Consider the following 27,742-nt stretch of genomic DNA (forward strand, 5'->3'; position numbering starts at 1 on the left):
AGGGTAAAAATAGACTGCTATACATGTTTATATGACTTTGTAAGTTCAAGTTATTTCGATGAAAGTACGGTGAGGAGCGAGCTATTATAGGTAAATGCACTCTAAGTAAATGATTTTGATATTGTTTTTATAACCGATATTATTATAAAGGAATGATGGATCATGTAAATGCACACTAAGTAAATGATTTTGATAATATTTTTATAACCGATCTTATCTTTTAGGAACGAGGGATCATGTATCCAGCCTCAGTGTGAGAGAGAAGCAAATAGACCAGAAGCGTACAGTGAACAGTCCTTGTGACCTAATACACTTGTCTGCGTCATCGCACTTCCAACATAATTTGAATCACATGTAGGTACAGTACGCGGCCGAAAGTAATGTACATCGGCCTTTAGAATGACATTTCGGCTTTGTAGAGCGTTGTCTCTGTCACTCATACCTATAATGACGTTTTGTCGATCTCAACGACAGGGACAACGCTCTACAAATCTGCTATCTCCTTCTAAAGGTTGATGTACATTACTTTCGGCCGCGTACTGTAGCAACATAGTGATAATTTATTTAAATAACAATTAATACAGAAATGGAAATAATTACGTAAATTATGGAAGAAAACTATTCCTAGCGATAGAAAAATAAGAACAGACTCGCGAGGAAGCGGACTACGCAGGAGTCGCGACTAACGACTCCTGCGCTCCCCTTCAAAAAGACCGAAAGTCCTATGTGGGAATGAGTGTTAACTTTTATAATAAAATTTCACAATTATATTAGGCTAGAATAGAATATTCCACTAGTAGGCACTTACTACCGTACACGTAATTCAATCGTCTAATGCTGGTTTTTTTGGTAGGAATAGCATTCCGAACCAGTGGTAGGTAGATCAAATTAGCATGCTCAGATGAATATAATTAATCCATTTAAGTTTGTATGTATCTACCATACATAGAATTCAAAAGCAAAGGTAATTTGAATAAAAATCTTTCTATTTCTATTTCTTAAAGATGAGGTTATGATCATCTCAAAATATAGGTACCTACTTATATGAAGATTTTATTAATTGGTTTTGTATAAAATTTAGAACATATTTAATTACCTCAGATAGGTACTACAAAAATTGTAAAAAAAACAGTTAAAATAAGTAACTACCTACTAATAGTCTAAAAATAATTACTTATAATGATCTTCTTAGGTAGATATTTCACGTAATAATATATATATGTAGGTATAAGATTTGTAATGTTTAGACCATTTTATGCTTAAATAATCGCACAAAGTGGTATTCTGGCAGAAGCTCAGACCTTTTCAGGTTTCGTAACAAAAAAAATGGTCCCTATGAGGCCACCACAGCCGCGCCATGCTTAGAAATGCGCTCTGCTATATGTTATCAAAGAATATTTTAGTACAGACAGTACTTAGCTAAAATTCTGGCAAAATGATAACGATAAAATATCGCTGTGAACACGAAATGCCTAAGTTGTTATTAACATCCATAATTCGTCTACACCTAAACATAGTCCTGGTGTTCAATTTGTTTTTCAAAACTGGCGTTGATAAAAATGTATCAAATAAAAAGCTCTATTTAGTGTAATGGAATGTATACGAGAGCGAAGGCACATTAGACACAACAAATTAGGACTAGATTAAGTCACTTCTACGAAATGTTAGTTTTACAGGAGAGCAGTTTAAAGTTTTGAACTCGGATTTTTCTGCATATTTTATTTCCTAATTACTTTAATGAATAATAACTTACAATTAGCCTTTGGCATCATATTAGGGCTTATTTATAGACAATTACCAGTAAATTTTATCTATTTTTTAAAGAAATAGTCCATTTATGTTGATATCCGACGTTGTTCTGCGATAGATAGGACGCTTTGTGTTACAATACGATGTTTTTCTAATTAAAAGTAATTTATTTACAGTGGGTGACACTGTAGCTAGGTACACTTTTAAACAGTGATGTGGTTGTCTTTTAACATTAAAATAGTAATTAATGATAAGTTTGTATATTTTTATCAGTATACCTGTGTATATTTTATATTAGTTTACAGCAAGTCACCAATCCAAAGGCACCTTATGTAGAGCTTACGACCTTTTAACTTCATTATAGGATACTGAACAATATATTGAACATAAATTAATTATTAAATTATTCCAGAGATTCAATTAGTAAGTAATAAACAAAGTAAACTTTTGACTTAGGTATATAAACCATGACAAAAAATTAATACAGTTACGAAAAATATACACTGTCCAAGTGATCATTAAACGGGCATGGTGTCCAAGACACTGGTGCTATTCTGCTATTGCTTCGCTGGATTGCCAGGCTTAGCCATTAGGCTAAATAAGTGCCAGCTCTAGAGTCGTTTCCAATGACCATGGGCCCCAGAGTCTCCGCAAACGTCGCAAAACGTAGTCCTTACTCGTACTTATTATTTTGTACTTTTTATATTTCATTGGTCCTCAGTGAGACAAAGTAGCTCACGACTCGATACCCGTTAACTGATCTTTGCCTGTAGTGTTGTGAAACGAGCGAGGCGTCAGTGCTCGGTCGACCAGCACGCGTGTCGACACGGGCTCCAAGCGCACACACAAAATGGCGCGGCCATTCATGTACACATACTTTCTAACGTTTATGGCACTCGTACTGGCACAGGATTACTTCCAAACACCGAGTATTGGATCCCAGAAACTAGCCACATGTTACAATAATGAAGGACAACCGCAAGTGAGTAACATAAGAAGAGCTTTTGAAACTTTTTGTTCGTATCAATTTTGACGCTTCTTGGTTGTGTTTTTATCTGTGCCTTCTGTGCTCTCAAGTGATTTGCCGTGCATTGTAGTGTAGAGCCTTGTAGAGCACCTAGAGCAAAGCACTAGCTTCTTGAAGAATCTCTATAAAGATAGAGATAAAGTAAATGTTATCTTACATATCTATGAACTTTAATGTCTGACTATGACTATACTCTTGATCGAATCGTTTATCATATTTCATAAAAATACGAGTACCCAGGGTAATACATAAACAGTAGTTTGTAGTTTGAAATTTGAATACAAACAATAGAGTTCCGTATCAAAATTGTAAAGAAAAGGAACTCAACTCTTGTGGTGCGACTTTGCTTGCTCGTTATGACTTGACGTTTAATTTACATTGTAAAAGGGGGCGAAATGGAGGAAGGTAGAGGGGAGGAAAGGAGGAGATGGGTGAACTTTTAAAGTGGTATTGCTAGGTCAAATAGCTTCATTTGAATTTTGCACATTCTAAAATATATTTTTAGGGTTCCGTACCTCAAAAGGAAAAACGGAACCCTTATAGGATCACTTTGTTGTCTGTCTGTCTGTCTGTCGGTCTGTCAAGAAACCTACAGGGTACTTCCCGTTGACCTAGAATCATGTTGGTAGGTAGATAAGTCTTATAGCAGACATTCGGGGAAAAATCTGAAAACCGTGAATTTGTGATTACATCACACAAAAAAAAAATTGTGGTCATGAACTAATAATTAGTATTTTCAATTTTCGAAGTAAGATTATTATATCCAGTGGGGTATCATTTATGAAAGGTCTTCACCTGTGCATTCTAAAACAGATTTTTATTTATTTTTATGCATCATACCTAGTTTTTGAATTATCCTGCAAAATGTCGAAAAAAATACGACTAGTACGGACCCCTCGTTGCGAGAGCCGGACTCGCACGTGACCGGTTTTTATTTATGTTTAATCCGTAAAGTTTTTGGTTTTGATAAAAAAAAAATTAAAATCAGTTGTATCTACCCTTATATTTGAAACGTGCAAAGCAAAAAAAATTTAATATTGATAATTAGTTTTAATGGAGATAAACATTACAAGATAAATAAAACGAAGTTTCTGAACAACTATAACTATTTGCTATCTAGTCATTTTCAGAATTTTCATCAGAAGCATTATTATCGATATAAGTCATAATAAAATTATGGCGGGCCAGATATCAGGCATTTTCAGTTCGCTGTCGTGGGTATTTACTTTTGATTGTATTTGTTTTATTTTTGTATGTCTATCTGTCTATGCGCCTATCACGCTAAAACTAATAAACGTAGGTATTTTAATGCAACATAACTTAGCTAATAATCAGAGTTGACATTTAAAATATTTTATAATTTTTTAAGAACAAACGGGAATGGTTTATTGCATAAAATATTGTTCAATATAAAAGTAGAGTATTTTAAACCTCAATGTTTTTTTTACGATGCCGAAATGATGGCAAAAGAGATGGTGGCTGAAAAATTGCATAAAAATGCATTTTGCCTATCATTTATTACAATAATTATTTTTGGTTGTAATTAATTAGACCTCAATTACTAATTGTACTCTACTATGTAGTCCATGAGTAAAGAATGAAATATATCTATATCTCTAGATATACGTAAATTAATTTTAATTTATAAGATGAATTTTGTGTTAACACAAAGTTCATCTTATAAATTAAAATTATCTTATCGTGTAATCTAAATACAATCAAAGGTGGCTGACTGACTGACTAATCTATCAACGCACAGCTCAAGCTACTGAACGGATTGGGCTGAAATTTGGCATGCAAATAGCTATTATGACGTAGGCATCCGCTTAGAAATAATTTTTGAAAATTAAACCCCTAGGGGGTGAAATAGGGGTTTAAAATTTGTGTAGTCCATACGGACGAAGTCGCGAGCATAAGCTTGTAATTAATATAGTAAGAGATTAGATTCTGTTAGATCTGTTGGATTTATATACAACTGGTCAATTCCGGAAAATTTATTATTACAATCTCAACTGTTGTATTTATGTTCTTGTTCCGCAAACTGCGTGATACCGAATACTGAAGCTGGATAGCTGGGAAGCTGTGATAGCCTAGTGGTTAGGACGTCCACCTTCTAATCGGAGGGCGGGGGTTCGGTCCCGGGCACGCATCTCTAACTTTGCGGAGTTATGTGCGTTTTAATTAATTAAATATCACTTGCTTTAACGGTGAAGGAAAACATCGTGAGGAAACCTGCATGCCATGAGTTCTCTATAATGTTCTCAAAGGTGTGTAAAGTCTACCAATCCGCACATGGTCAGCGTGGTAGACTATGGCCAAAACCCTTCTCACTCTGAGAAGAGACCCGTGCTCTGTAGTGAGCCGGCCATGGGTTGATCATGATGATGATGATGTTCTTGTTGTAACAATGTATAGTAGCCTATTTTGAGTGAGTGTCGCCATCGCCAATCAGAGGTGACCGTGATTGCGATCTTCATACGTACCAAACTCAAAGTACCGCTTTACGCCTCTAGTAATCGCCAATCTCTATGACCAATCTGAATCATGCCATAGTTCACGACCATGCGGCGAGTTCAACCGACCATAAACGAGCTCGAACTTAGCGTGCGTGCAGAGTGGCTACGTCCCGCTGAAAGCGCTCTGCGCATAGAAACGCGGCAATGTTCAGAGGGGCCAATAAAGATTAACGATTATCGTATTTACCTACTTCGTTACTTTGTATAGTAATGTTGTTTACGTTAGTAATGGCTCACTTTCGGCAGAATATCAGTTATCGAGACGTAAAATAGTGAATGCTGTGAGCGTGTGATATTGTACGAGTTCGTTTACTCTCGCAGTCTAATATTTCGTTATCAGGGGCCAACGGAACGAGCTTATCGCCACATCCGTTAAACATAGATATGTAATTATATCTTATTATACTATACAGCTTTTAACAAAGTAGGAGTAAGATGAAAAATAATTTGTTTTCCGTGTTGTTTTAGAATCTGTTTGAGATGAACTGAATTAAGCTCTACGTTCTATAGGTACTTATCTGTATAGGTACGATCTATTGAGTCTGAGGCCATGTAGGTAGGGGCCCCTGTGAAGATAGAGTCTCAATTATGTATCTTTCAAAAGGTTTTAGGGTATTTTTATACACTATACTTATTTATGAAAGCATACTTGATACGAATTTGCAGAAATAGTTTCTTTACTTACAAACTCCTTAATAGGTATTTCGTGAGTGAAGACCATAATAGCTGACGTAAGCATTATTGCACGGATTAGGCCGGTGTGAAGTGTGAACGTCCTCCACAACGCAAGTTCTAAATATAACGTACCTATTTTGACGACAAACCTACCATCTGGGCCAAGTCCTGTAAAGTCATTTCCGGATTTTCACGCAAAGTTATTTAAAGTGGGTACTTAGGATTATATAAATATTTTGATAAATAAAAATGAAGTATCTCACTGTTTACTCTTGTTCATAATTTTTACAATATTTTAAATAATATCAGTATTTGAAAAAAAAAAATGTTGTAAGTACATATTGATGTTGGAATGCCCTCTGTTTTACATCCTCTTATTGGGTGGGGGGTTTGTCGAAGATTCTATATCAGGCGCTCGTCTGACTTTTCGGAGTCATACTGTGTTGAAACATCAATTATCCAAAAAAAAAAACGTTTTTTTCCAATTTGGTAAAACATAAATAAATTGAGGTACTAAAAAATTCGAAAAAATTACGAGCAAAAAAACCTTGCAATCTATAAGTAGTATGTGACAGGTCGGGATGGCAATCGGGGTATGAGGTTGGGAGACGCCCCGCACATCACCCGCGCTCGCCTGCACAGAGTTAGCGCGGGGGATGTGTAGGCGTTCCCTCTCCGATTGTCATCTCGACCTGTCGCGGACTATAAGTATTTAAAAAAGAAACTTGACTGAGGAAGGTAGCCTGCAAAATTTTCTTAAAATTTAACTTTAATTTTAAATTTAATTTAGCTTTTTTACTTTTTGATGCCCTTTTCTCGTAAGCACACAAGTCAAATTAAGTTTTGCGTAGTTAGGTTTCTTTTATGTTTAGTAAATTATTATTATTTTATTGCTTTTATCAAAAATTTAGTTTTTAATTTTATGAAATCGCTCAAATCAAACTTAAAATGAAGCAGAAAATTGATAGATCTTGTTTTTTCAGAAATGTGTACCAGAGTTCCAAAATGCAGCCTACAATCAGCCCATGGAGGCGACAAATACATGTGGTGACAACGGCGTTACGAAGTATTGTATTCAGACTTCTGCTGGTACGTCTACCAGGTGAGCAAAGTTATTATTGAATATGTTTTTAAAATTCTATGTGTACATGACTAACCTAGCAGGTTTAAAACAGTGATTTTTAAATACATGTTAAAAAAAATATAAAAACTAGCTTATGCTACTTTATCCGCGTGGACTACGCAAATTTTAAAATCCCTATTTTACCCCGAGCGATCACGTCCTCATCCGATCCGCGTCCGTATAAAAAACTCGGGCAAACTCAGATTTTGCTTCTGATCTCGGATCCAAATCCAAGCTATTCAAGTGACATATCTTTGTCATGTTTACGTCCGTCATTCCTACGCAGAGCTTATCTTTCTAGAGCCAATGCGTGCCAAACCTTCGTTATTTTATAGCTGAAAGTTTATCTGCGTATTGTCCGCAACACTAGGAGGAACGTTTGTTTGGATGTTTATTTGGATCATGGTGGCTTTGGGAGATAACAGGTAATAAAGGTGTAAAAAATCTTACGTCAAAGTATAAAGTCTAATTTTTTTTTATTATTTTCTTCAGAATAGTATTAGAAATCACGTCATGCAATGCCAGACACTTAGTATCGTGGCAACCCCCTGCCAGACACCCTTAAACTTTTAAACTTTATGGTTGTCTGGCAGTAGATTGCCACAACACTAAGTGTCTGGTGATTCGATCCAGGCGCGTATCTACGCGTGCTATAAGTACTTTATCAATTATCATGTCCTTAAAATCGTTTATTCAGGTCGTGTGACTATTGCCAGCCAGGGCAGTTCTCGAGCTACTACTTGACTGACCTGCACTATGAGCAGGACAACCAGACCTGGTGGCAGTCGGAGACAATGAAGGAGTTTATGCAATATCCCATCACTCAAGTTAATTTGACTTTGCATTTAGGTAAGGTATCTTGATTATATCAACAAACTCCTAAACATAAGTTCAACCTATGGAGAATATGTCTTATCCTCTTTGTAAAATGCTGGCCCTAAGGTACCTAACAAGTACAAATGAAAAACCGACAGTGCGAGTCAGACTTGCGCACCGAGGGTTCCGTAGTCCGGTATTTGTTTCGACTTTTTGCACAATAAATCAAATACTATTATGCATTAAAATAAATTTAGAATATGCAAGTAAAGTTTTCATATTATACCCCACTTGGCATAGTTATCTTACTTTGAAAATTGAAAATATTAATAATTATTTTCATTAACGCATTTTAATTTTTTCTGTGATGTAGCCACAAATCCACGGTTTTCGGATGTATTCCTTTACTTGTGCTATAAGACCTACCTACCTGCGAAATTTCATGATTCTAGGTCAACGGAAAGTACCCTATAGGTTTTCTTGACAGACAAGACAAACAGGCAGACAGACGGACAGACAGACAGACAGAGAAGAGATCCTATAAGGGTTCCTTTTTTCCTGTTGAAATACGAACCCTAAAAAGAAGGTTCCTGATCTTATTTCAGTAATACCTATAGGCTATAACTAAATAAAATTAAAATCATGCATTTTAATTAATTTCCATTCTATGAACTTACATATAAATTGTTAGATGACTAGATGATGTCCACGTGGATAGGTTTTTTAAAATTGAGATAGCGAGCAAACGAGCAGGTGGGTTACCTGAAATTAAGTGATTACCGCCGTCCATGAACACTTGCAGCACCAGAGGAACTGCCAATGCTTTGCCTGCCTTTAAGGAATTTGTTACCCCGTGTTGTAATCTAGTGGAAGGTTACCGATTTTCCGGGACGAACGATAGCCTTTGGTATGTTTTCGGGATACAAGCTATCTCTACCAAATTTCGTCAAAATTGGTGAAATTGGATTGATCGTGATAATTTTTCAGACAGAAATACATATCTTTCGCAATTTTTTAAGATGGGTTCGTAACAGTTCTACGAAAATATATATGTTTGTATATTTTGTTTACAGGAAAAGCTTACGATATAACGTATGTGCGCATAGTTTTTTACTCACCCCGGCCGCAGAGTTTCGCCATCTATAAAAAAGCCAGTGCAGATTCTGATTGGGAACCTTATCAGTATTTCAGGTAGGTTTTTCAGCATTTAAATAGATTTAGCACTCATCATGATCAACCCATCGCTGGCTCACTACAGAGCATGAGTGTCCTCTTAGAAAGAAGTGTTTTAGCCATAGTCTACCACGCTCTATGTCTACGTCTAACTAGCTTATGCTCGCGACTTCGTACGCGTGGACTACACTACCCCTATTTCACCCCCTTAGGGTTTCAATTTTCAGAAATCCTTTCTTAGCGGATGCCTACGGCATAAAAGCTATCTGAATGCCTTTCAGCCCGATCCGTCCAGTAGTTTGAGCTGTGCGTTGATAGATCAGTTAGTCAGTCAGTCACCTTTTCCTTTAATACATTTAGATTTGCAATTGCAGTTACAAAATCCTGCTTCTTTATTAGTGGCAGGGCGGGTGTTGCATATCGAACGCTGCACGTTGTAGCATAAGGATTTGGGATTATAGCGAATTAAGCTTGTGGTTCCTTGTGGACATACAAGGACAACGTGTGTAAAGAAACACCTGTTTCCTACATATTGCGGATGGATTGCCCTGTACAAAAGTCGATTGATTGCTCCTAATTAGATAATTTAAATTTACCAGTGCATCGTGTCGAGATACCTACGGAGTGTCAGATCAACGAGCAGCAGAAATTGGTGCAGAGACCAAACCCCTCTGTACCAGCGAGTATTCAGACATCTCACCCTTGACAGGGGGTAATGTACTTTTCTCAACTCTAGAAGGAAGACCATCTGCTTACAACTTCGACAGTAGTCTTGAACTCCAGGTAAATACTTATATTATGTGTTTTAGAAAAGGTATAACTTGCGAAAAATAAGGAAAAACTAATTTATTTTGCTATAATCTACTAAACTAGTTAAATCTGAACAGTAAATCGAGCAGCATGCGTTAGGCATTGCTTGCTCGAATCCTTAAAATATGTTGACTCTATAATGCAATTGCAAAGAGTGCAATTATGCATGCATTTGGTGCATGCTGATTAAAGCAAAAAACTTAGTGTTTCTTTTGAACATATTATGAGTATTTATCCAACAGTGTTTAATCCAAATAAAAGCTGTTTTGTGAATGTTCCATAATACACAGAGACAGACATTTCTGTGTAACTCGTATTCCTCTTTGGATTAAGTCGTGATTCCATTCTATTAATCACATTAGTTAGGAGTTATCTTGGGATGATAATGCGGTGGGTTCCCAGATCCTTCCGCATACAACTCACTAAGAGAACGAGATTTCCATTCTTAGGTTTGGTTTACAGTTACTTCAGCTGTTAGTGATAATAACTTCCGGATAAAGGATATCAGTATTGTTCGCACGGATTATTATTGTTATAGGAATGGGTCACAGCCACAGATTTGAGGATATCGCTTGATCGATTTAATACGTTTGGTGACGAGATTTTCCTTGACACGCAAGTGTTGCAATCGTACTGGTACGCGATAGCTGATGTTGCAGTTGGAGCGCGGTGCAAGTGCAATGGCCACGCGGCCAAGTGTGACACCAAGTGCAGGTTTTTATCAATTTTATGTTAAAATTGGAAGCAAGGGCACAAGCGCACTAAATTGTGTTTTGCGTAAGATCCTTGCAAGAGATCCAGCTGTGGGTAAGACTACCACGATGATGTAATTTCTCAAGCAAGTTTTATAAATAATTTAGATCCAAAAAAGCTATATGTACAAATATTAAGTATAAAGAAGAAATATTTGTTCCTTTGTTTGTAATCGATAAACTCTGAAACTACTAAACTGATTTTAATAATTCTTTCACTATTAGGTACTTTACCCAGAAGTAACATAGGTTTTAAATTAAATGCAGTACTTAATATATCCGAAAACGGAAAATAGGTAGCTCCACCTTGTGAGAAGAGCCTTTCATGATTTAATGTTATATTACCTCTAGAAGTCTAGACCAGGTGTAGAAAAACAGTGCGATCAAAGATCAAAGCAATCGGTTGATTTTTCATTTAATTTATGTACCAGCGCTTGGCTGCAATCAGACCTGCTGGCAAGTGGTAATGCAGCATAAGAGGGAGCGCGCCTGATTAGATGATGCCTATTCACTCTTCTTGACTTTGAAAAGAACAGGATACAGATGAAAATTTTAATTTGATGTGTTTAGATGTGAGCATAATACGGATGGTCCTGAATGTGAAAGATGTCTAGACTATTATAACGACGCACCATGGGGTCCAGCATCTCGTACAAATGTTCACGAGTGTAGAGGTGAGTCATACTACAGTGTTGAATCGTAATAACTAACCTGGTGTCCTGCGTGAGCGACGAATACAACGCGACGCTGCGAACGCGACGAACGCGATCAACTCAACGGCATACCGTGCTTGCGGCCTATATGGCGAGCCGTAGACTGCCATATAGAATGAGCGCATTACGTCGCGTCGTGTCGCATCGCGTCGTATTCGTCGCTCACGTAGGACACCGCGTCAGTATTTGAAACGTATACTTTGGATTTGTGTTTGTTATTATTTGCAATGCGATATTTTATTAATTTTGCTTGGCGCTTCATAGCAATAATTTCGTAAATTGAAAATTATATATACGAGGATTTAAAAGCCAATATGCATGTTTACTGAGTATTTTACTGATTTGGCACCTATATAATATAACCCCAGAACCTAACAAGAAATATATAGAAAAAACCTCGCCACTTTTGCATTTTGCAATGTCATTCTGCAGCTACTATGAACTTTGCGAAAAAGTACACCGAATGATAACTTATTATTTTAATGTAACCAGCTGCTGTAGTTGTATGAGCTTTCCATAAAATAAAAATACTTAAATGTTTTTTTTTTCTAATTTTTATAAATTGTGATTTAGTATCAAAAATTTTAATTATTAAGTTATTGATGTAATAATAAATTGTGTTCTATAAAGTAAAATAAAAACCGGAAAATATTGTATACCAACTTTACTGTAATTATAAGCAATTATATTACGTACTTATACTTACCTAAAAGCATGCATCTAATTACACATTTAAAATTGTAATGAAATAATATTGTAGATCTATCTTTTTCAGTAATAAAAGGCTTTATTATTATTATTAAGTTCTGTAGTTACTTGTTTTTCTTTTGCAGCCTGCAATTGCAATGGATTTTCTCAAAAATGTTACTTCGACAAGGATTTGTATGAGAGAACTGGCCACGGCGGTCACTGCATCGACTGCACACATAACAGGGACGGTGCTAACTGTGAGCGTTGCAAAGAGAACTACTTCCAAGGTACTCAGGGTAACTGCTCGGCATGTAATTGTAACCCTATTGGTAAGTAACAGTTATATTTTTGTATTGGTATGTATTAGCGGCATCAATGAAATTCTCTATACTGAAGGGAATGTTTTTAAACTTTACTTCGAGAAAGGCATACTAAATGACAGATGATGATATTATGATGATGATAATGTAGATATGTTGCTCCACTTTCTACAAACTAATCGATTTAACTTACCTTGCTTAGTCTATCGTAAATGTCGTTAATCTTCCTGGACTGGGATCGAGGGTGAGTACGACTCACGTGTCAAGGCATGTTTGTGTTGTCAGCACATACAATACAACCACCAAGGATAGTAGTCCTAAGATTTAGCTACTGCGTAAGCTTGTCGTGTAATCAAGGCTAGAGTCATAGAACAATATAATACGGGTAATGAAACTGATCAAAATGATGTAGTGTTTAATCGAATTGCATCAGATTAGTTCCACAGCAATATCTTTACTAGATTATAGAATTACATCTTAAAATGTATGAATTATCAAATCATTAATATCGTTCAAAATTATCCAACAATTTTAATGAAAATCAACTAATTCAAAGTGGTGCATTTCAGGATCAAGAAGCTTGCAATGTAATGCTGAAGGCAAATGTCAATGCAAGCCTGGAGTCACAGGCAATAAGTGTGATAGGTGTGCGCCAAACCACTATGAATTCACGAACCAGGGGTGCAAGCCGTGCGGTTGCAACGATTCTGGGTCCTTCGCGAATATTCCACAGTGTGATTCTGATACTGGTGTATGTTTATGTAAACAAAACGTTGAAGGCAGACAATGTAGAGAGTGAGTTGAGATTTTTGGAAATTCATTTAGCTTTAAGCTCCCCTTCTTGTTTTTTCGGGGAATTAGCGGTTGGCCGTCATCTCGTCATATAATTCTCTATCTTTCACCAAACAGAAAAGTTGACACATTCTCGATTGTTCCTAAGCTACGACTTTCTCTTCTACCAACGCTTTTCTTTCCTTCATCTACGCCCATCATAATGGTCTCAAGGAGACGTACCGGTCATGTCTAAGAACATTTCTTTGAGAACCATTCTGTGTTTGATGGTCAAACTTAGGTCTATTACTTGCTATGGCAGAAATGTTATCATCTATAGTAGAACACTCATACGGAAAAACGTCATCTACAGAATTTGAAACAGATACGAAGTCATTTAATAAAAAGTCATTATTAAACTTATTTTTCATTGTAGATGCAAACCTGGTTTCTTCAATCTGGATATTGGTAATGAGTTCGGGTGCACGCCATGCTTCTGTTTCGGCCACTCGTCACAGTGCAGCCCAGCACCCAAGTATCAAGCGCACCAACTCACCGCACATTTCATCAGAGATGCTGAAAAATGGACCGCCGAATATTATAATCACACTTCCGCTCCGCTAAAGTTTAATGCCAACATGCAAAATATAGGTTTGTAATACATATAAATCAACTAGTCATATCCGGCCTCTGACCGGTCATGACAATTCTAAATTTTTATCTTTCCAGTGACGAGCATACTATCCCGTTTTATTAATATAATATAGTCAAATGTAAAAATACAAAAATTAATTTTTTACAGCTGTATCAGCAAAGGATTCCGAAAAAATCTATTTCGTGGCTTCCAAGCAGTTTCTTGGAGATCAAAGGCCTTCTTACAATCATGACCTTAAATTTGCTTTACGCTTGGGCGAAAACAGAGGCTATCCTGAATCTCAGGATATAATTCTCGAAGGCGCCCGCGCTTCTGTTTCATTACATATTTATGGTCAAAACAATCCAGAGCCCAATGATCAGGTACAAACACATTAAAAAAAACACTATGCGATATGTTAGAAATTTATCAGCATTGCAGCTGCGAATGCTTAAACAAATAATAGATTATGCGAATTCCAAACAGTTAGTATAAAAATAATTATTGCCATGCTATGCTCTCGTAAAGTTGAATTTTATTTGTTAATCAAGTTGGTGAACAAAACTTACTTACTTGTATCTGCAGTGAACATATTTTTGTTGCAGGAGCAAGAATATACCTTTAGGTTACACGAGGATCCCCGATACGGATGGACACCAACATTATCCAACTTTGAGTTTATGTCAATGCTTCAAAATTTAACTGCAATTAGAATTAGGGGTACATATAACAAATTTGGTCAGGGTTATTTGACGGGCTTCAAGCTGGATACTGCAGAGATTGGTAGGGAAAAGGGTTCGGCTCCCGCTAATTGGGTGGAGAAATGTTCATGTCAGAAGGCGTACGTTGGTGATTATTGTGAGGAATGTGCGCCTGGATTCAAACACGAGCCAGCAAACGGTGGCCCTTACTCGACTTGCATACCTTGTGACTGTAATGGACATGCTCATATTTGTGATACAGCGACAGGTTAGTAAATGATGGTACTTGTGTAGCTTTCCAATACTGTAATAAAACTAGTTTCTTTTTTTAATATATTTAACAAAAATTTAAACATACATAGAAAAATCAGGGCAGGGTATTGCAGGGTATCAGGTTTACATTTTTAAAAATTTCCTCTAAAAATTGATACAAACAATAAAAAATATACACCGTCCAAATGGTCATTAAAAGGTACAGTGCCTAACACACTTGAGCTATTGCCTCGCTGAATGGCTAGGCTTTGGCATTGAGCTATAAGTACCAGTTCTTGGGTCACCTGACGCATGAATCAGTTTTTAAGACACGACACTGATAAAACCTTTCATGCCCGATGACGAGAGTTGCAAATACGTATAGCCCTTGTTAATAATGCTGAGTTGAGCAGACTTGGCAGCTGCAGCCACTTTTTGGGACATGCCCGGTAAATGGGATGCTGCCAACGTATACTGTAACTCTGTTATTGTTGTACAAAAAACCACAATAAAGGAAAAAACGTTAAAATAATAAATTATTTGCAGGTTTTTGTATTTGCAAACATAATACTACTGGAAGTAACTGTGAGCTCTGCGCAAAGGGTTTCTATGGAAACGCCATTGCTGGAACTTCGGACGACTGTAAACCATGCCCTTGTCCCAAAGACAGCGGGTGCATTCAGTTGAGGGATCAAAGCATCGTTTGTACCGACTGCCCGGCTGGATACGCGGGTAACACAATTTGTCTCGCTTATGTTATTAATACGTACAATTTTTTGTAGTGTACCTAAGTTAGCAATATGTAAAAAGCCAGTAACGAATCTACTATTACTGTGAGATTGTGATAATAAAAAGAATGCGCGGCTGATTTTGTTGTGAGTTCATTTCAGACCAGAGCCCGTTTACATAACTAACTATCCCCTTTACCAAACAATTCTGAAGGTCACTTCTATCGCTTGTGAACTAAAATTACATACATTTTACATACATGTTTTTTTGCCATTTAGGGCCAAGGTGCGAAGTATGTGCAGACGGCCATTTCGGTGATCCCACTGGTCAATTTGGTCCACCAAAGGAGTGCGAGGAATGTCAATGTAACGGTAACGTGGACCCCAACGCTGTCGGAAACTGCAACAGGACTACTGGAGAGTGCTTGAAGTGTATTTATAACACTGCTGGCGAGCATTGTGATAAGTGCTTAAGTGGTAAGTTGGTGTAATTCTGACAAAGATCTATAATCTATTTAACTAACCTATATATCCTAAAAAATATGAGATTTTCAATCATTAATTACCATTTGTTATATTTTTTCCAGAATCACTTTTGTCGGTTATTAACTTATTACATATTTGTTTGTCCCTAATCCGCTCTTTCATATTTTGTCTAAGTGATTTGACTCCAATCTTTCTTTTCTGGAGATAAAAATTAGTTATTTTTATTCCTAAAGTGGTTGTCTAGACTCTAGTAGATATTAATAGTACCCACTTCAATCAATGTGTGCGGAAATCCCAATTACTTAGCTTACATTTCAAAATTTACTTTAAAATATCAACAACACAAAACGGAAGAATCGATTTTGATTTCAGTGTCTCTTTACTAAGGCGGTTAGGACTATAAAGTCGGATGATTGTTACACGATGGGAGTTCTTTTATCCAATTTATTATCAGAGTCTGCCTATTTATCATAATAATTTACAACCGAAAAGCTGTTAAAAAATGGTCACGCACTGGTTTTTTTTTCAAAAGAAGTCAATTAACAAAATATGGTAGATATTTTATTTAATTAATTCGTATTTGGTTGAAGCGACAAAAACCCCACCATTGGATACTTCAAAAAATAATTAGGTATACTTACGATTCATACTTCAATGGACAAACAATACATATAGTGGGTGTAAATTTTAATAGCAATAGCATTCAAATGCCAATCTGTACTTATGATTTAAAATAATGTTATAGGATTCTTTGGTGATGCGCTGCTACAAAACAATAAAGGTGACTGCAAACGGTGTGAATGTCACGAAGCGGGTACATTGGAGAGTCCGGAAGGAGCATCACAGTGTGACGGTCTCACAGGCTATTGTTCATGTAGGCCCCATGTCATTGGCAAGAACTGTGACAAGTGTGAGGTAATAAAGTTGCTATTATTGCATTAACAACTAGCCTATTCCTCGACTTTGTCTGCGTATAAATTCTTTTCTAGAATTGGAATTTCCCAAAATTCTTTTCAATACCCTAATTTCATTATACAGAGAACCTAAAGCTAAATCTCAAATTTCTAGGTACAGAAGTTTTAATATATTCTTCTTTTAAGTCATTCTCTTTTTTCTTTAACTTACGCTACTACATTATCAGCGCGCATCTTATAATGGTGAATATTCCTTAGGATAGTAATATGGCGCATTCCCAGTACTATAGGCAAACGAAGGTTTGGCCGGAGAAAAATATCCTGGCTTAAAAACCTTCGCCAGCAGTTTAACTTGAGTTTAAAGAAAGGATGTTTAGAGTGGCGGTGCAGAAAGTCCAACTAGCCTTAACGGTCGAATACTATTATTCAAGTTAAATTAATAGTATTGAACAATAATGCATCCAACGCTTGGCGTTCTTGTAACCAAGACATGACGTACAGGAACCTGTGGATCATATTTTAATGTAGATAACGGGTACATACCACGACCAATTTGATGCTTATATTTGTCGATATTTCAACTCGATTGCACGGGTCGTGGTCACGACGGGACTGCGGTGCTGTGAGAGATGAAGTTCGAACTATCAAGGGCAAACTACCCTCTTTCTTATTTTTTTCGCTGGAACTTCACCCGTACCCGTATGTACCCGTTATCTACATAAAAATATGTCGTTAAACCACGAAATAAGCTTAAAATCTTGTAGATCGTCTCTTGGGTGTACGATAACCTTTAATATAACCCATTACTGTTTTTAGGATGGTTACTACGACATCCGTTCGGGCAAAGGTTGCAAAACCTGTGATTGCAATCTTGAGGGATCATACAACGCCACTTGCGATCCTGTGAGCGGCCAATGTTACTGTAAGCCTGGTATCGATGGGTGAGTGTGATTTATTATAATATTTCTTGATGATGCTTTCTTACGTTCCACACGTATATAAGTTGTTTAAAAATTCCGTAGGAACTCTTATTTTCCAGGATAAAAAATAGCGTTACTAGCAAGCAAGCTATCTCTGTTTCAAATAAATTATGTCCGCGAACACGATCACTTGGATTTTGAAAATCACCTTTTGAGGAACTTTTTGATTTTCCTGGATAAAAGTAGTTTATGTTCGTCACCGAGACGTAAACCAACTTTGTACAAAATTTCGAATAAAGTGAAAGTAATTTAATAATAATTAGGTACCTAATGACAAACAGTCTTCGTTTAAAAAAGAAATGAATTTCTTATAATAGCTATATTATATTATGTAGATTTTAGTAGTTAAAAATAATCGAACAAGAAATTCATATCAATATTGTTCATGTTCAGTATCCACTGCGACCGTTGCCAGCTGAACCACTACGGCTTCTCGGTTGAGGGCTGCAAGGACTGCGACTGTGACGTGTGGGGCTCTGTCAATTCCCAGTGCGGTATGGACGGTCAGTGTACCTGTCTTGAAAATGTCGAAGGCAGACGCTGTGACAGGTAAGGATTTGATACAGTAGGTACGTGGCAGAAAGTCATGTACATCGACATTTAGAAGGAGATAGCAGATTTGTAGACCGTTGTTCCTGTCATTGAGACTGACAAAACGTCATATAGGTATGAGTGACAGAGACAACGCTCTACGAAGCTGAATGTCATTCTAAAGGCCGATGTGCATTACTTTCTGTCGCGTACTGTACCTCCTCTGTAAACGATTGTGAACGAAATTTTTATCTTTAACTGTCATCATCGGCCTGTGGACGTCCACTGTTTGATATTGGCCTTTCTTTTTTTTTAAGTGTCTTAATTTGATGTTTAAGCGACAATAAACTACCAAAAATTCGCAAAAAATTTATTCAACTGATTAATGCAATAAAATGCATTTAAATTTTGTCGCGAAAACGCTAGCTGCCATTTTTAGGCTCATAAGTTGTAATGACGTCACACGGATTGATAAACAACTATATTTAGTGAAATACAATACAATTTCAATCCATGTGACGTCGCACTCGGAAATCATCATGGCGTCATCAGTTATTTGCTTTAAGAGTATTTTGTAGGGCTGATAAAAAATGAAATATAAAATTCATAATATAATTTTATGAATTTAAATTTAAATTTTTTGGTTGCTTATTGGCACATGCATTGCGTGCCGCCAAGCGATTTAGCGTTCCGGTACGATGCCGTGTAGAAACCAAAGGGGTATGGGTTTAATAAAAACTGCCATACCCCTTCCAGGTTAGCCCGCTATCATCTTAGACTGCATCATCACTTACCACCAGGTGAGATTGCAGTCAAGGGCTAACTTGTATCTGAATAAAAAAAAAAAAAAAATGATTCCGGCTATGTGGCCGTGCTCACGTGTGTAAGCCTGACTAGCTTCTTAACCCATCCAGGGTCCTTTTTCACAGGGACTGAGTTCACAACGCGTCGCGGTTGAGACTGCAAAATTAGTCGGGCTTACGTCGACTAAACACATGAGTCTAGCCGGAATCATATTCTTTATTTATAAACTTTATTAATTGTTTTATGTACGGCTAGGTGTATGGAGAACAAGAAACGCAGAGCTGACAGACAAGGTTGTGAAGAGTGTGCGCCGTGTTATAGTCTCGTGCAAGATGCGGTGAATCAGCACCGGAAAGAGCTAAAGGAATTGGACGATGTGAGTTTATTAATTTGGCATCATCATCATTATGATACTCCATCATCAGGGACTCCTCTCAGAGAGCAGAGTTCTGGCCATAGTCTTCCACGTGTGGATTGAAGATTAAATTAGGTTAGATATAAGATTTATAATACTTGCACGAAGTTTTCAATTTTAGCGTTTAAACTACCGTGAGTGATTTCCATTATAAATACTATCTGTCCCGGCTTACTCACGTGTGTAGTCGACGTTAGCCCGACTAGTTTCGAACCCATACGGGAAGCGATCGAAATTAGTCGCCACCCGAATTTCAATCGTGACAATGGATGGATGCTACCCTCAGCGTGGAAACCGCTTTTTGACGCTAAGACAAGGGCATCAGTCGTGGGACGGGACACCATTAGCTCCGCGTGCCTGGATTTCGGTGACGGTTCCAGTGATGAAGAACAGCAGGAACTGTCGGGAGACGATCGGCAGCTGTCTCCCCCCCACCCCAGCCACCCTCACTACGGGCAGCGGCACGTGCGTCCCGCAGTCAAAACCGCGGCGCGGGCGCGGACGGACTCCCTTGAAAAAGGACCCCGTATGGGTTCGAAACTAGTCGGGCTAACGTCGACTACACACGTGAGTAAGCCGGGACAGATAGTATTTATAAGTTTTCAATTATTAAAACTTGGTCTGTCTGTTCTAGATACTCTCGAAAATATCTAAAGCGCCGACTGTGGTTGAAAATGCTGACTTTGAGAACGAATTACAACGTGTAAAAGCTGAAATAGAAAGGCTGGCGGAAGAAGCGCAGGCGGAGCTTGGCAGCGGGCCCGGTACGAATATTACCAACAACTTAGCAGATCTCGCTGACAGACTGGCTGATGTCAGGTAAAAAAATCTATTAAATTATTAGGTAGAAGAAGTTAGATAAAAGTAGATAAAAGTGTTTATTAGCTTTATCAAGCGATGCTACTCGAATTGGCACTCATTTCCTCTGAGTCATTCGTACTGCTGCGTTAAAATTGCATTTGGATTTTTTACTTTGTTTATTTGTGCATAATTCAAAATAGACTAATCAAAGTTGTAAATAAATCAAAAATAGTTATTAATATCTTGAAAATAATTTTAATCTTTGTAGAAATATGTTATTCAAAATTGATGACGAAAGCTATGAAGGTAATGAATCCGTCGAGAGGAGCAAAGGCAATGTTTCCAAAGCAGAAGATACAATAGAAGCTGCCCAAAAGGAAATCAATGTAAGTAATTCCATTATAAGAGGTGTTTACTTAAAATAAGTTCAGAGATATTCAGAGAAAAATGTTCTTAAAGTTAATTAGTTCATTTAAATCTTTTTCATTATGATTTTGATTTGATGTACTTATTTATGATTTTGCAGAGTGCACTGGAATATCTCGATGGTGAAGGAGCAGCTGCATTAGCTAAAGCTCGCAATAGATCTGACCAATTTGGTAAACAGTCTGTAGACATGTCTGCATTGGCTAAAGAATCTCGCTTACTAGCCGAAAAGTTAGAAAACGATGCAAAAAATATCAAAGATATAGCCGAAAAAGCATTAAACACCTCTCTTACTGCCAACACAATAGCTAAAGATGGAATTACAAAACAAGCTAATATAAGGTAACTAAAAATAACATGACAATAATAAAGTTTAGTATTACATATTAAATTCTTGATTTTGATATTATTTGAATAAATGGTTTCCATCTGCAGTAACGAAGTTCAAATCTTAGCAAATGAGCTAAACGCAGCTGCGGGAAAGCTGAGTAGTCTCGCAGAATTAGCTGATCAGGTCTTGAAGCGGGCTAAAACTGTATATGATGAAGCTTTAGGACTTTATGCCGAGGTCAACACTACCTTGCTGCCAGACATTAAGCTGAATGAATTACACAATTCTGCCATAGAAATGAATAGAACTGTAAGTATTATAAGTAGGCTAGAAAATAATAAAATAAAAAAACAGATAATTTTATAATACAATCGTATGTTTGCAGATTGACGAAAAATCGGCGGAATTAGATCAGCTTAGGAGTGATACTGAAGAAATACTTCAATCTTTAGAAGATGAAATTGGCCGTGGAAAAGACCTTCTGAAACAAGGTCACGAAAGACAAGATAAACTGTATGACTTACTCGGCCAGCTTGATGAATTACGAGCTCAAGCTCAAAAAGACGTAGAACTCACTAATGCTACATTAAAAGAAGCAGGTGATATTTACAAAACTCTTAAGGGTAAGTTCAGTTCGTACTTTATCATTGTCAAAATCGATACTTGTTACCTTTTATTTAAACCTAATTTGATTCAGAATTCAGTGACCAAGTAACGGAGTCGCGTCAGCTAGCTGAACAAGCGGCATTAGACGTGCCTGGAGTACAAGAGAAAGTAGCGGCTGCTGACGCAAGCATCACGAGCATTACAGATGAATTGACAGCTGCTAGTGATAAAGCTAAGGAAGCTAGGGACTTAGCTCAACAAGCCCAAAACGATTATGCCAACAAGGCCTCTGAGGTATTTTTTAAAATTAAACTTAACCTGTCTGTTTGTTACATATTAGTTTGCGTATCGTTGAAACGCTAATTATAGTGTTTTTGGCGGATGATTTGTTGCCGTTGTGGTGTATTTTCGACAGGCTGAAGTCTCATGACCGAGCTATCTTGTCCGAGCGTGGACACGCTCACAAATAGCTTGGCTACCTTGACTATTTGTTTCAGCCATTTTCCTTTACCGTGAACTGATGGTCCAAGATTCCACTGCCGCCAGACCTTTCTTATTTTCTGAGAAACCAACTGTGTGAGATAGAGCAGTGCTAGTGTGTACTTTTAATGTACGCATCTTTGCTAGCTTGTACCTCGGGCCAATTTAAAGATATCAGTTGCTAAAGGCACTTAAAACATTACTCACTTTTCTTAACGTCTGAGTGCTGATTTTTATGTATATTCCTGAAAATCATAATATAAAAATTACGACTCAGACTGTAAGATAAACTATGTTATTTTTTGCGAGCTTTAAAGCATCTGGCGGAAATTACCGCTGACAGGAAGTGTCTATCTATTATTAACCAATTATTATTGCCACGCACTTAGCACTCGCATGAGTGATTCTGATCCACCATCCACTTATGGTACCTACCTATTATAAGTTGATGGTACATCTGATCTGATGTACCATCACCTTATAATAGATAGCGCGTGCAACATTTGAATAATAGAGGCATGAGCCAGAGGCTAAGCTAGCGAATAACCATTAGAACATTTGAATAATAGAGACATGAGGCCGAGGCCTAGCTAGGCAATAATCACTATATAGTACGTGACAGGTGGAGATGGCAATCAGGGTATTAGAAGGGGGGCCGCCCCGCTCACTCGCACATCACCCGCACTCGCCTGCACCGGTTAGCGCGGGGGCTGATTGCCATCTCGACCTGTCGCGTAGTATAAATAATTGCTAAATAGATATAAATATGTACATAATATTATCTTTTAATAAACAACTTTGTACAAATGTCTTGTGACATTTACAGAAAATTGTAATTTGTTTGTTTCATGTTAGAATATAACGCGTAAAATTTAACTCCTCACGCGCCATTTTAAGTTTTTGTCACATTTCATGTCAAAAGCACGATTTAATCCTTATTTTAAAGGTGGCCGTACTTTTGACATGACATTTGAGCTTTTTTTATTTTATTTTATTTTATTTGTTTTTATGCAATCAACAGCGATATATACTTACTATATTTACTGATATACTTACTGATATTTGTTTTTATGCAATCAACAGCGATATATAATTTTACATAATAACAGACTGAAAATAAGGCCAAATAGGATTACAATTTTTTACAGATTACTTAAATAGATATTAAATATAAATTTATAACAGTACGTTTGATAATTTAAAGAAACTTTACAATAATATAATAATATGAAAATATAAAAGTCAATTAACTAGTAAAAATACCTAGTAGGTGATTCACAACATATGTATGTGTGTGTGTATGTGTGAGTGTATGTGTGTCTGTATGTGTGTGGGTGTGTGCTTGTGGGTTATGATATTATGCGGATTTATGTACTATTATAGATACTAGTATAATTATTATCAGTTACATATTATTATTTTTCCGATGCAGTTTAATTATTTCCTTTTTTAATTGCATTTTGGACAGGTGAAAAAGGTCAAAGTCTGAGTAAATTTTATTATAGGTTCGCGCCAGGCGTAAAATTATGGAATTTTGAGCGTAGGTTGTATTTGATTTCGGTACACACAATGTATGTTGAATGAAATGGCGCGTGAGAAGTCATTTTGTACGGACTGTATGTACTTTTTAGGCGGCCCATGAAATTCGAAAAGAAGCGTCAAGATCTAGAGCTGAGGCTCGCAGACTCCGAGACGAGGCTGAAAAACTATCAAGTAAGATATACCGATTATAATTTATTTATTTTATCTTTGGCTACATTCTATTAAATATACTTAAATCTTAATTAAAAGTACTTAAAAATATTAAAATAAAACATGCAAACTTAAATAAACCTTACCAACTTAAAATGAAACGTCGTCAAAAAGTCCGCCCCTGGTTGCCTCTGGGCCAAAGGTGCCCATTAAGCTGGCACTATTGCCACGCTGAATGGCGATGGACAACCTTTGGATCAGGTAGGCCCCAGAGCGCGGATCGCAACCTCTTTCCCTTAGACGACGGCCGATGTCACGCACATTTGGCTACATTTGTGTTTGTGTGTTTTTGAATAATTATATTTCTTTCAGCTCGTGTGCAAGGAACTGCGAAACAAATCAAAGAATTAGAGAAGCAGGCAGATGATAATATGCAGTTAACTCGTGACGGTAAAATGAAGGTAGGTTAAAGAATATAAATTATTCAAATGCACTAGACATTTGTGTGTTTGATAAATTCTATTAATACCTACACCATAGTTCAAGACAGTTAGGGAACTCACTCTAGTTCACTCTGCCTAATAAAAATTCATCATCGGACACTAAGTATAAGTGAATAGCTTGTTGCTAAACATGATAATCGAAGAATTTATACTTTATTTGGATAGGTGGGTCAAGCAAACACAGATGCTCGAGAAGCCGAAAAACAAGTTTCTAAAGGATTGGAAGATTTGAAAGTCATCATGGACGAGCTGCAGAATTTGCCGACTTTAGATGACGCGGCACTTGATCGATTAGGTAAGAACCTAGAAATATTTATTTGTTATATTACTATCGATAAAATGGCTGATAAATTGTTATGTTATGTACATAACACTATTTTTGCAAGCACTACGTATTTGACAGAAATTTTTGTATTGCAGAGGAAAGTTTGAAAACGGCAGAAAGTTCACTGCGGGCAGTAGACTTAGACGGCAAGATTAAATCCTTAACAGAAGCTAAGAACAACCATCAACGGTACGTTATATTTTATTAAATTTCGACTATACAGTGTGAAATTTTAATGATTGTTTTCCAGCAGTGAAAAGATTGTATTTTGGTAGTAATGTTGATTTCTTATAAGATATTAAAATAAAAAATGGCAATCGCAAAAACAAAACTCGAAAGTGACCTCAAACCAATAGTAATGCCTCGCTATAGCTTTGTGACTGGGTGGTGCGTTCTAGTGTATACTACGCTCGAGAGCTTATTTTGCAGCAAGTGCAATTCAAGTAATCCCTACGTTAGGCATGTCCTATGAAATACTATTGTTTCTCACGCTTTTGAGTTGGTGAATATTTTTATTACTATTTCGAAACAAAATCATTTTTGTTTTCAAAATTTGACTCTGAGTATATTACTGTAGTTTCGGTAGTTGAGGGCATGTGACATATTATTAATAGTAGGAAATTTTGTGGTTTGGCCTCTCTGAGTTTGAGTTCTGTATACTGCAAGTATGTAATGTATTTTTTATGTTTTTGTCTAGATGGATTAAACAATATCAAGACGAGCACAACCAACTTCGTAGCGAAGTGGACAACATCAAAGACATCTATCAGCAATTACCCGGTGGTTGTTTCAAGAAGATCGTTCTCGAACCAACTGAAGGACCAAGTCGACCTGCTAGTTTTAGATAGTCAAATTATAAAAGGTTTCATCCAAAAAAATCCGTCTCTAGATGGTATAGATTTTAACTTATTTGGTCAAAGATTGTCCCATTTCAAAACTACACTTAGATCCACACTAACAACACACAAGTTGATATCATGTTGGTACACTGTTTCTGCTTTTTTATAAATAATATATTAAAGGATGAAGACTGAATGATTTTAATTATAAGCGTACGTTTTGTGGTCGATATATCTTTACTGATATATCTCTACTGTCAAAAAGCCACCTAGTTATATACTTTTGTGACATGCATGACCTTTTTATATACTTTGCAATTCATATTTTAAAAAGATACTTAAAAATGTATGAAGATTAGATAATCGCAATTTTATAAAATTAATAGCTAGTGCCTTAACTTAGGATTTAATAATAATAACAATAAGTGCGTTATATATTTTGTAGAAAAGAACTTAAAATATTCTAAGAAGCCGAAGAAATGTTACATACCTTTTCAACACTGACTGCTCACGGGATGAAACTGATGAGTTCTAGCAGTAATTATACCGTATAATAAACACAAGTTTGAACACCTGTATGTATAAATCAATTCAACTAATACATTTTATTGCACCTACTTTTAAAATATCCTGTTTGTAGCCTACCAATCTGCATTTATTTTCGCATTTGATGTCATAAATTAAAAGTAATTAAATTGTAATATTTTAGAATTGTTTAACAATCTTTTAAACAATATTTTGTACACATAAGTTATATAATATTATATATACTGTGCCATATATAGTTGGTACAATTTGTAAATATATAATTAAAATTTAAGTACAGAACATATACTTGGATAACTATTGTTTAATAAAATACAGATTTTCTCAAAATTATTGCACGTATTTCGCCAAAGAAGAAGAATGATAAGAAAGGTGTATTTTAGGATATTTGTATTGAATGATGAAAAATATTAGTTTAGTAGATTTCACCGTACTTTATTTATTTGTAATAAAATATTTTTTAATTATGGTTTATTTTATTTATACGAGAATTTCCCCTCAAACTTAGATCTCATGAAAAAAATTAGCATATTAAGCACACCTATCTTCGACTACTTACGTTAATAATTAGCTATAATATATCTTCATTATGTCCGCGTGGTCACGACGGGACTACATAACCACGACTCATGCAACTGGGCCGCATTATCGATTATTCAAAATCATCATATTAATCGTGGTACTCGTATATATACTTACTCCTTATTTACATTATGATATTCCGGTTATAGAAAATTTACCCCCACATGACCCTTTTTATAAATATCCATTTTGTCACTTTGTATCGCAACACAATTTGTATAATATTTTCTAAGATATAGTAGATAGTAGGTAGTTAGGGGATTTTACAATGTGGGCAATTATTTATTGCCCACACTTATACCCACATTGGATGACGTAACTCAAAATCACTTCATAATATTGTGAACTCAGTGACAAAGAACATTCTTGAGCCTCTCTTTACCCATCAGATATGGTAAACTTGAAATCCGCAAAATATTTAGTACGGTTTTACCAACCGGGTTTCTTCATACAGTAGGTACAGTATCTACTTACGCATGATTATCAATAAGATACTAGGCTATCATGGCTATGGCCGTGGCCGATTGAATAGTTTGTTAGATGATACTTAGATGGCATGGCGGTAGACACAGTAGAAAAAGAGACAATATACTATTCAGTCTTAGATGAAATAAGTGAATCTGTATGTTACAACAGGCAGCATGCGAATTGCACCGCCCGTCCTCCCACTGCTAAACATGCAGGAAAAAGCAGCCACCAGGCAAGCAATACGCACCACCACTACGCAGCACCACACAAATATCAAAACACACTCGAAGCACGTTTCGCCCCGACACCGGAGCATCCTCAGGAGATGTAGACTTGACTTACAATGCATTGCATTTGATTATCAACAAGCCAACATAGTTTTAAGTATAAGCCGTTGATATAAAGCATCAAGACGTTTTTAGCCTCTTGTACTGATACCGTGAACTAAGCTATTGCCGTTTCAGAACCTGAATCGTGTTTCTGACTGCAGAAACTTCCGACAAAGAGTTTAAGCTATTTATGGGAAAACCGAACTTTGTATGTTGCGTTGCAGTTGGCTTGCG

At 36.5% G+C, this 27,742-nt stretch overlaps 1 protein-coding gene across 1 annotated transcript; it reads left to right on the forward strand.

The window, feature by feature from the left end:
• Positions 1-2,562: 2,562 nt before the first annotated feature.
• On the forward strand, positions 2,563-26,596 carry LanB2 (laminin subunit gamma-1). Its single transcript, XM_034983431.2, has 29 exons — positions 2,563-2,731; positions 6,951-7,069; positions 7,788-7,939; positions 8,980-9,097; positions 9,679-9,862; positions 10,428-10,603; positions 11,212-11,315; positions 12,188-12,373; positions 12,934-13,159; positions 13,572-13,786; positions 13,938-14,152; positions 14,375-14,738; positions 15,269-15,454; positions 15,730-15,927; positions 16,682-16,851; positions 17,667-17,791; positions 18,224-18,379; positions 19,421-19,541; positions 20,215-20,399; positions 20,650-20,767; positions 20,908-21,149; positions 21,243-21,447; positions 21,524-21,761; positions 21,836-22,038; positions 23,856-23,937; positions 24,289-24,377; positions 24,585-24,714; positions 24,840-24,933; positions 25,442-26,596. Exons 1-29 carry the CDS (start codon positions 2,600-2,602, stop codon positions 25,590-25,592), a joined length of 4,884 nt encoding a protein of 1,627 aa, XP_034839322.1. The 5' UTR covers positions 2,563-2,599; the 3' UTR covers positions 25,593-26,596.
• The last annotated feature ends 1,146 nt before the right edge of the window (positions 26,597-27,742 follow it).

Source organism: Maniola hyperantus, chromosome Z, assembly GCF_902806685.2.
Source record: "Maniola hyperantus chromosome Z, iAphHyp1.2, whole genome shotgun sequence".
In the NCBI taxonomy this organism is placed as follows: Eukaryota; Metazoa; Arthropoda; class Insecta; order Lepidoptera; family Nymphalidae; genus Maniola; species Maniola hyperantus.

What these genes read in the sequence shown, in the direction of transcription:
- LanB2 (XM_034983431.2), top strand. Translation starts at nt 2,600, where the DNA reads ATGGCGCGGCCATTCATGTACACATACTTTCTAACGTTTATGGCACTC. An exon ending in TGTAAGCCTGGTATCGATGG is followed by an intron (nt 17,792 to 18,223) that starts GTGAGTGTGATT and finishes GTTCATGTTCAG; the next exon opens with TATCCACTGCGACCGTTGCC. An exon ending in TATTTACAAAACTCTTAAGG is followed by an intron (nt 21,762 to 21,835) that starts GTAAGTTCAGTT and finishes AATTTGATTCAG; the next exon opens with AATTCAGTGACCAAGTAACG.